At 36.3% G+C, this 10661-nt stretch overlaps 1 protein-coding gene across 1 annotated transcript; it reads left to right on the top strand.

Moving 5' to 3' along the window:
- Positions 1–1677: 1677 nt before the first annotated feature.
- pde9ab (phosphodiesterase 9ab) lies at positions 1678–8579 on the top strand. Its single transcript, XM_053485575.1, has 20 exons — positions 1678–1696; positions 2021–2140; positions 3091–3161; positions 3263–3340; positions 3433–3473; positions 3650–3704; positions 3804–3874; positions 3983–4070; positions 4282–4363; positions 4488–4562; positions 4711–4797; positions 4871–4975; positions 5073–5155; positions 5441–5597; positions 5716–5829; positions 5912–6016; positions 6341–6469; positions 7771–7866; positions 8013–8080; positions 8372–8579. Exons 1-19 carry the CDS (start codon positions 1682–1684, stop codon positions 8058–8060), a joined length of 1620 nt encoding a protein of 539 aa, XP_053341550.1. The 5' UTR covers positions 1678–1681; the 3' UTR covers positions 8061–8080; positions 8372–8579.
- Positions 8580–10661: the final 2082 nt, after the last annotated feature.

The raw sequence follows: 10661 nt of genomic DNA, 5'->3' as shown, positions 1-10661 counted from the left end.
TGAGTTTTAAACCCCTGTATATATGACTATGCAAAGTTCTATGCAATCCTTTAAAGTACTAGAAAATTTTAGTTCAGTTAGTCAACACTGATTCTACCTGGAATGTTTTGGAAGAATGCTCATCACTCACTCATCATCTATTCCACTTCACCCTGTATACAGGGGTTGTAGGGGGCCTATCCCAGGAGACTTAGGGCACGAGGCAGGGTACACCCTGGACAGTGTACCACTGCATCGCCCACACACACACAGGGAGAGCATGCAAACTCCATGCACACGGATCTGAGGCGGGAAATGTACCCGGATTCTGGGAGGTACAAGGGGACAGTGACAGAAATTAGTATATTTAAAAAATTGTTGTGCGGATAAGTTGGCCCGCACAACAACAGATTGTGAATTAGTTGGGCAGCCCCTGAACAGGAGCAGCCGAAGGCTGAAAACAACATTTTCAAAGTTTTAAGAGAAAATATGTCATTTCAATTACCTTTGGTATAAAGAATAAGGAAGTAACAAGTACAGGAACCAGAAAAAGAACCCCCCAGGCAACATTATGTATTTTGGCTTTAACAAAATGTGACAGCCACTGGAGGTGACCACTTTTTCATAAAAAGGGGAAGCCCAAACACAAATCGATGATGATGCAAAAAGCAGTCATATGACCCACTGGCAGTTAGTTCTCTTCCCTTTACACCACATGTACACATTGGTGCTCCATTATTGTCACTTCTTATTTGTGCATTAACCATAGATCCTGTCGTTTTTTCATCAAAGGAAATTTAACCCACTTTTATTGGTCAGTCAATAGGCTTATTAGTGGTTAGCACCGTCGCCTTGCACCTCCAGGGTCTGGGTTCAATTCCCTTAGGGTCTTTGTGCATGGAGTTTGCATGTTGCTTTAATGAGTTTCCTCTGGGTACTTGAGTTTCCTCCAACAGTCCAAATACATGTAGACTCATTGGCGGTCCCAAAGCGCCTGTATTGTCCAAACCAAGGTTGTAAAATGGAAATAAAAGCAATGGTAGTCTCCCCGGTAGACACGGTTGCAGGAAGCTTGGGGCCTATTCCAGAAAACGTAAGTCAGGGTACATCCTGGACAGGGCACCAAACTATCGCACATGCACACCCAACACACTCACACACACACACATTCGGGAACACCAATTACCCTAAACTGCATGTCTTTGCACTGTTGGAGAAGGCTGGAGTACCTGAAGGAAACCCACCAAGAACATGCAAACTCAGGGAAAACAGACATGAGGCGGGAATCAAACCCGGAATCTGGAGGTGCAAGGCGACAGTGCTAACCATGAAACCACTGTAATAATTACAATCATACATATTTAACTGAATTGTTTAAAGAGAATTGTAGAGTCTCTAATTTTATACAATCAATCGTAGAAATGTAAGCAGCTTTGTATTTTCAGTTCCTTTTCTACAATCTTTATCTTTTTAAAACCTGCGGGATTAATTCAAGCAGAGTCGACTTTAAAATCAGGAATGGAACAGAATCGAAGTTCAAAGCCGACCTCCTCCTGCTCCAGCTGGACTGTTTCCAGGGCAACGCACAAACAAGCGAACAGGATGTTTCAGGCCCCTCCCACATCTCGCGTGCCCAGAACAATCCCGTGCTTTTCTCTCAGCATCCTCAGCATCTGTGAGCTTAAAGCTTGAGGGAAGGTGGATGGCACACACGCAGGTAGGTCACCTGGCACTTACACCAGCTTCTCCCTGAGATATAACTAAGTTTTGTACATACAATAAGAAAACATGTGCTTACCTTTTTTTTGTTTTATTTTCAAGTTACTTTATTTTTGTATGTTTTAATGTTTTAAAACTTGTTCGAGCCGAGCAGGTGTTTTCCTCATATTTTCCTGAAATGAATGAATTGCTTCATTGCCATTGCGTCATATTACTTTCTTATGCCTCTAAAGATATTTACAGTACAGTAAATAGGCAATATTTTAATATCTGTTTTGAATTCTCAACAATTTTAATTTGTTTTGTGTTTCTTTTTTTTCAGAAGATAGTAAAATCTCAAAAAATCGAAGGAAATCTCTCAATAAAGCTCACAATGGGATCCAGCTCTTCATCCTACGCTCCTAAAACCGTGTACCTCGATGTAGATGGGAAAGTTCAGAGAGTAAGAACATTTCTAAGCTTTTAGTGATTAACTTTTTTTTATTAGCAAAAAAAACAAAAAACATTTTTTGTTTGTTGCAAAAACCAAAAAACATTTTGTGTGTATAACTTGTTTGATATTTTTAATGTCAGTGTCTGTAAGGTCAATAACAAACGTCATATATTTATCTAATGTACTTAATATTTGAATGGTTAAAGAGTGGAATTTCAAAACCCTTAACCCCATAAAAATACTTTATGTTTTTCGTTTTACTTTTGTGTTTATTTCTAAATTTCTCATTCTTGTCATTTTTTATGTTGCAAATCAAGGTCAATTAATTTACCATATACAGCTCTATCTATCTGTTGAGGTACTAATTCTAGCATTTGTTACTAAGTTACTAAACATTTTTCTTTCCCTGATTAACAATTAACCCATTTTTTATTTGTTGATTTTATTCCAAAACTCTTTTGCCATTTTTTTTTATTTCATAAATTCGATTATTTGCATTTTGAAAAAAATATGCAAAAGTATAGTAGTGTATTGTAGTACAGCCCTAGTATTGGAAAGATCTGTATAACAGAAGTTCAAAGTAGTATTTTTTCATCCTAGTCTGAATGTGTCATGGATTTGTTTTTATTCTTTTTTTTTTTTTTTTTGCTCAGTGGGGCACTCGTGGCGTCTGGCATTAACAGAAAGACTTGTTCTGAGTCACAGGTGTCCGTGGCACTCACGAGTAGCCATACCATCTGCAAAGAGCAGCTTGTTGAGTGTTTATTCACAAGATCTTTTTAGACCTTAAATGAAAATTTTGCATTGATCTTGCCAATAAATACATCGTCGGTTTAAATAAACTATTTAATGTAAAATTCCCAAAATGAAGTGGATTATTGTTCTGTATGTAAAAAAAAAATGCAGTTTAACACATAGAGGTATGTGATAATTGTTTTTTTTTTTTTTGTTGTCTTCAGGTCATTTTCAGTCGACACTGCAGTCCATGTGACATCAGAGAGCTGCTTTGCACATCCTCCAACATCGCCAGGTCAGTATTTTCTCTCAGATGTTACAATCAAGTCATTTGTTCCATTATTCTCTCAGTGAATTCATGCTATTCCCATGTGATACATACTGTTTCCTGTGCAGAAACATGGCTATTCTTTTAGTAGACTCAGAAGGAGCACTGATATCCATCGACCCCACAATGCCTACAAACACGCCTAAGTATTCCCTTAAATAATTGAACTACAGTGACATTAATGATGATGAATTATTTTAAATAATTACATACATGTTTATCTTTCTCTTCTTCACAGCAACTTGTATAAAGTAATGCCTCAATCCAGTCAAGGAGGAGGTGAATACAACATGATTAGACATATTTAAAGCTTTTATAGCTTTGATAAATTAAGGGTTAAACTGAAAGCACGAAAACACATCTTAACATACAGTAATGCCTAAATGGAATTTTAATTGATCTTCTTTCAACTGATGTTTTTTTTTAAAACCCTTTTGATCTTTGATCTTCTACAGAAAAAGAAGACATGTTCCAGAACGTTCTCTCTCAAGTAGCGGAGCAGTTCAGTCGGTAACACGTTCTAGCACACGCAGCATCGAAAAATATTTCAGTTTTATTTTTATGTTGTTTTTTTTTTACTTCCGTTAAGTGGAGTCTCTCTGCCGTTAGGGCTTTTAGGATAAGCGAGCTAAAGACCGAGATGACAAACAGACTGGCCATGCTGGAGAAAAGGGTCGAACGTGAGCCTTCATCCTGTTTGGACTCGAACTTAAAAATCAAATAAGATAGATTTCTAAATGAATTCGTCAGCTTGCCTTCAGTGAAAAGGGTGTTTTGCTTTGTTGCAGTAGAGGGCCTGAAAGTGGTAGAGATTGAGAAGTGTAAGAATGATCTGAAGAAACTAAGGGATGAGGTGACCTCTGGAGGAGGAGCAAGGTATTGTTGTAAAATATTCTGCACCAGCATTCAAACTCTCCTATAATCAAACATCAGTTTTGTTCAAATGATCACAATACTGTATGTCACAATCACAAACTTATCACAATATGACGTCATTTGTTTAACATCTAGATAGATAGATTGATAAATAGATGTGATTAATTGATGTGTATAATAGAAATGTCATTGTGCAATTTGTTCTTACCAGGGTGAACTGCAACTGCAAATACAATTTCACAGACGACGGAAAGAAACTCTCTCCCAGACGTGATGTTCCAAGTTATCCAAAGGTAAAAAAAAAAAAAAAAAAATTTAAACGCCGACTTTGCATTTTTTACTTTTTATATTAACGAAACACATAACCTGTGTCTGTGGCATGTAAATGGTCTTGCTCTCGTCCTCTCGTCTACACAGTACACACTTTCCCAGGAGACTATAGAGACTCTGAAGAAGCCCACTTTTGATGTATGGCACTGGGAACATAATGAGGTTTGCCTACATGTGGATTAATGTATATTAGACACACAGAGTGCATTTGTTTTGATGTTTGTTTATTATTGCTTTCATTCTCTCAATATGTTGAACCATTCCATATTACAAATTTCCTACAAATGACTGGTTTGCCTATTAACGTTAGATGTTAAGCTGTCTGGAGTACATGTATCATGATCTCGGGTTGGTAAAGGAGTTTAACATGAACCCCATCACCCTGAAGCGATGGCTGGTAAGAATCCGAACCATTCTTCTGCATTAAACATGCAGCTTCTATCCAATAACATAACACTTATCGATTACAGCTGGCAATCCAGGAGAATTACCGTGACAACCCGTTCCATAACTTCCGCCACTGCTTCTGCGTCAGCCAGATGATGTACGGAATGATTCACTTGTGCAACCTACAGGTGTGAACATCTCTGTCGCCCATAATAATAAAATTCTTCCCATGATGCTTCTCTGTGTGCTTTTAAAATATACTTATATCACTGTTGTTGCTCTCAGGGGAAACTGACCATGACTGACATGTGCATCCTGATGACGGCAGCAGTGTGCCATGATCTCGACCATCCAGGATACAATAACACGTACGTCTGCAACTGTCATGCTCACTATAATTAGTGCTTTTTATGCAATCACAAGTTCAAAGCATTAGAGCAATTAGAGCTGAACAATTCGATATAAAAAATTGCATTGCAATACTGCCATATTGATCTAATAAATGCACCATTATTTTTTTATTATAATCAAAATTCACACAATGCCATCCCGGATGAGTTGACACACACCTACTGCATATTATTCAGTTTCTCACCCCTTTCTCACTAGATGTTCCTCACTAGATGTTATGTTTACTTCTTCTCCCTGATCAGGTATCAGATTAACGCTCGGACCGAGCTGGCCGTGCGCTACAACGATATCTCCCCACTGGAGAACCACCACTGTGCCGTGGCCTTTCAGATCCTCTCCATGCCGGAGTGCAACATTTTCGCCAACATCGAACCTGAGTCCTTCAAACAGATTAGACAGGTACTGCAACCCTGCTACTGTATATCTACACAGCTGCATTGATTGAGTTCAGGATTTTTTTTTTAAACACATGACTGTATGAGATTTGTATAAGGTGTCATGTTGGTGTCTGCTACAGGCCATCATTACTCTGATTCTAGCCACGGACATGGCAAGACACGGTGAGATACTAGATTCTTTTAGACAGAAAGTGGACAACTTTGACTTCACGAATGAGGAGCATGTCAAATGTGTGCGTATGCTTTATGCCTATCTTTTTTGTTGTTATTAATAGTTCTAGTCTTTTTCTAATATTTGTGCTTAACATCTTGCAGCTGAAGATGGTCTTGATAAAGTGTTGTGACATTTCCAACGAGGTTAGACCAACTGAGGTGGCCGAGCCATGGGTGGACTGCCTGCTGGAGGAGTACTTCATGCAGGTAACGCAGCCTTTTTTTTGCAATCAGGACTGCAATTCTGTAAGAATTTAGATGATTTGTACTGTATTAAATGTACCTTGCTGATGTTGATCCAGGTGGTCATGAGAAAGGCTCCATTAATTTACTGAGTGTGTAACAAAACAACAAAATTTCCAGTGTCAAATTAACTCTACTGTGTGTATACAGGTCCAGTTGGGCTCATATGAACTCTGAACATTTTACTGTGAAGCTTGTTGAGATCACATTGCATGATTTATAAATGAAATTTTGCTAAATCGATGTGTCATATAACCTTGTCTTGCTATGTTTTGTCATTTGATTCAGAGTGACAGAGAAAAGTCTGAAGGTCTTCCTGTTGCTCCTTTCATGGACAGGGACAAGGTGACCAAGCCGACGGCACAAATTGGCTTCATCAAGTTTGTTCTCATCCCAATGTTTGAGACGGTCATGAAGGTATACAATTTCCCCTAAAATATTACAAAATCTCAAAATTTCTAAATGAAGACATTTGAACATTAGTGCTTATACTAAAACACTGTTCAATACTTAAATATGTTTGGTTAGAGTATGAATTATTAATTTTAATTAAAAATGTAATTAATCAATTTTCTATAACAGCAGCTCTGATAGTAGAGTACAAAAGGCATATAAAAAGGTTTATTTCAATGCACTTATTCCAATATATTATAATGTTTATATAAAAGGCTTTGTAAAGCCAACACCCCAGAAACAGATTTTTCTTTTTAAGTTTGAAAGTTTATTCAGCATTTTAGAAGAAATCTCCAGTGTAAGTGCATTATAACACTTTAAGCTAAAACATTATTGGTATAATATTTTGTTTATCACACTGAAATAGAAAAGAACTTGAAGTAAGTGTTATAATGTACGTCATTATCTACTGTGTATATATATATATATATATATATATATATATATATATATAATAAAACTGTAAAGTTGGCGTGTCAGAACATTGAAGACATTGGCAAAAAAAATAATTTGGGAGGACCTAAGATGAGTAATAGAACACATCAAGATTGATTTTTTGCCTGTCTGTTTTTCTGTTTGTTTGTGCACACATCACATAAAAACTACTGAACGAATTTTAATGGGGTTTTTACAGGTGTATTTGGATGAGCTTGTGGTAACATATAGGCTTTGTTTAATCACAATCAGTCCACAGGAAGAGATATGCTACTATGAAATAGACTTTAAAAAAATTAGTTCATCTTAAAATTCAACAGATGGCGCTGTGCATTTTTAATACAAGTTTATGAGGCGCGGTTAAAATCTACTTAATAAATACAATCTTGACTTTATTCCATCCACTTCTTGGTAACATGTAAAAATTTAATTAATTCCAAAATTCAACTGACAGCGATGTAAATTTTTTTAAACACGCTTATGAGTGTTTTAAAATGCACTGGTAAGTTAAAGCATGTTTGTGGATTTTGCGATAACTAACAAATTTTAAAAATCCACACAACTGAAGTCATGGGCACAGCTACAAAATTATCATGATATCTAAGTGTTAATTCAATTTGTATAGCAATCTTGAAAATATTACAGTTTTATAAATGTTCCGATTCGTTAGCATAAGGTCATTTTTAACAATGAACAACTCTTATTTAAGAGAAATAGAAACCCATCAGGACATGATGTTTTTTAACAGTAATTAACTTTAGGGTGGTACTTATCTACCAGTGTCCAAGTAAAAATAATGTTTAAATAATTTTCTAATAATTTGTTTGTAGCTTTTCCCTCAAATCGAGGAGATCATGGTGCAGCCGCTGCGAGACTCTCGTGACCACTACGAAGAACTAAAACAGATGGATGACGCCATGTCACAAGTATACCCCAAGCATACCATACTCATTTAAAGACTTGCATAACTTTACAAGAGATATTGAGATTATGTTATTTCAAATGCAAAGCTGTAAATCAGCTCCAGAAGACCCGAGCTAGTGTTAATCAAAATGATACGCTTTGTCTGCAGGCCCAGAAGAAGAAAGCAGAGAGCATGTCATTAGGAGGAAAGAAATAGATCCTTGTCATTAAAAGAAGGTGAGTGTTTAATAAAGAAGAAGAGCTTGGTTGGAAATCAGTGCTGCTGGAAAATCAAAAGTCCTGTTCGTTTACATCAAGTGGAATGGATTACCCGAATGTTGGTTCATGCTTTATTTCTATTCATCCATTTTTATTAAGAGACTAATCTCTGGCAAATCAGTCAGCTTCCAGACTAACACCAGGATTTAAACTTGTGATCCAACAATATTATGAAGACCAATGTTTCCAACCATAGACCTGACTTAAGATCTGTCCTGTTCTATTAATAACCCATCTACTCTTTCACAGGAAGTTCAGCATAAACTGAGCCGGATTCATAGCCGGATAAGAGACGTAGCCTGGCTTTGTTTTGGTGTCCCATCTGTTCTTTTACTCACATGGAGTGGGCGTCTCCTGTTCAACTCTCCCACGCCTTGAAAGCCTGCTCTGAGACGACTGATTTATCCACACCACATAGATATAGTAAGACACCAGATGTGATAGGAGCCTCAAGAGGGCAGTGTTTGTAGCAGGATGCTGCAGCATGGTAAGGTAACATAAATCATAAAGGGAGTGGGAAACTTTTGAAGCTGTTTGAAGATCTAAAATGTTAAACAGCCCAAAAGGTAATTTCAAATGTTATGATAGAAGAATTTTGAGTAGGTTGTATAAAAGAGCAAATGTCTAATATCTGATATTGATAGAGGGAAAGTTTATACATCTAAATGGCATTACAGCAAGAAAAATCTAATCAGTTATATACATGAGATGTGAGAGGGTATTGTGGAATAAGAAACAACAAGAAAAGTAGAAGAAAAAAGTTAAGTCGCTCTGGATAAGAGCGTCTGCCAAATGCCTAAATGTAAAAAATGAGTTGCATAACCCGGATACATTTAGAGATCTGAGAGAAGAAAATCTACAAAAGCTGTAATTATATTTATATAATAAATCTTGTAGTGTTACTGTTACTAGTATAATGGACCGTATGGAAACTGAGGGTTAGGTTACTTTCGTAATAATAGGTTTGCTACAATTTATTCAACGTTGTTGACTAAAATCAATAATCAGTTTTTATTTTGGCAATTAATTTTATTGTTGATTATAAAGGGACATCATCAAGCTTGTTTTGCGCGCGAACAGTGAGTGCTCTGACGTGTAGGAGTTCGTTTTACTGGAATGATGTGAGTAATAACGCAAACACAAAAATCTCCTAAGTGTGGGAACATGTCAGTTAGACTGAAGGAACAGCAGCCGTTAGAATAAGAGGGAAAGACTTTGTGTTAGGGGGCGTGGCCAAGCGTTTCTTAAAAAACGACGGTCAGGGAAAGTGTGAAAGGATTCACACCTGAAGAGTAGTGATGGGAAGTTTGAATCATTTTAGTGACTCGGTTCTTTGAATCTCGTTCATCAAATTGAACGAATCTTTTTTTTTTTTTTAAACATTTAGTTCAGTTTGTTCTTTTGATCAGAAGTAAAATAAAATGTTGGATTTTTAATCAAAATGACCCCTAATACGTCTACATACACAAACCTTGGCTATAGTTCCAGTAATGAAAATATTACGAAGCAGCTAAGGACATATTATAATAAACAGAATGAGCAGCTCACCATCATATCTTCCATATCTACCGCATAGCGTCTATGGGGTCACGTGACAAAAGAACGAACGACTCGGAGTAGAAGAGTCACTGAGAAAGAATGGCTCATTTCTGTTTCCTGTACATAACCCACGGAGGTTTTGCGATGATTCGCGCATGCGCGCCCAGTAGAAAATTAACGAATCACTCTCGGAGACTACTCGTTCTGCTGAGTCACGTTAATTCACTTAACTCCGCCCCTTCCAGTTGACCCCACCCCTTCATCCTTCTTAACGTTTCAACATTAACTCATAATTGCCATCCACCACCTTTAAGCTTTAATCAATTGTTATATTTTATCGCTGCTACTTTGCTTTTCCTTCGTTTTATTTCATCAGTAAATTTAATTAAAAGACATATTTAATGTAGTATTCAACTTGATTGTTAGTTATTAGATGCACAAAACAATCTCAAGCTAAATTTAAGAGCAGATAGCCGAACAAGAGCTATTGAGTATTAATTCAATTTTCAATTCAATTTTATTTGTATAGCGCTTTTAGCAATTTTCATTGCCGCAAAGCAGCTTTACACAGTCAAAAGAATTATTTAAGTTTGTATGAAATGTGAATTTGTATGAATCAAAATGGTCAGTTTGTCCCTGGTGAGCAAGCCGAGGGCGACAGTATTAGTGGTACTGTATTCTCAATTTGATTAATGCATTTTTTTTCCCTAGTTAATAATATTAATATAGCCCTGTTATATATTAATACTTATTATAAGGACTTGGAGAACTTTAATAACTTTAATAAACCAACTTACAATTACATGAAATTTAACATTTAGTTTAAACACACCTGCACTTTATACATACAGCTTTGTAATTGTATCTTTAAACATGATAACGGAAAAAAATTGGTTTTGCCTGAAATTTTGAAAAATTTATTTATTTGCTTGACTGAAATGTTGATTCTTTAAGATATTATCATATATTACATGATATATATTTTATATATATATTCACT

The sequence above is a fragment of the Clarias gariepinus genome, chromosome 24 (genome assembly GCF_024256425.1).
Source record: "Clarias gariepinus isolate MV-2021 ecotype Netherlands chromosome 24, CGAR_prim_01v2, whole genome shotgun sequence".
Classification (NCBI taxonomy): domain Eukaryota; kingdom Metazoa; phylum Chordata; class Actinopteri; order Siluriformes; family Clariidae; genus Clarias; species Clarias gariepinus.
Note: the sequence above shows the minus strand (reverse complement) of the source record. Positions and strands in the feature narration are given on the sequence as shown.

Coding starts and splice junctions, on each gene's coding strand:
- pde9ab (XM_053485575.1), top strand. Junction 3,341..3,432: donor ATGCCTACAAACACGCCTAA/GTATTCCCTTAA, acceptor TCTTCTTCACAG/CAACTTGTATAAAGTAATGC. Junction 4,563..4,710: donor GGCACTGGGAACATAATGAG/GTTTGCCTACAT, acceptor TATTAACGTTAG/ATGTTAAGCTGTCTGGAGTA.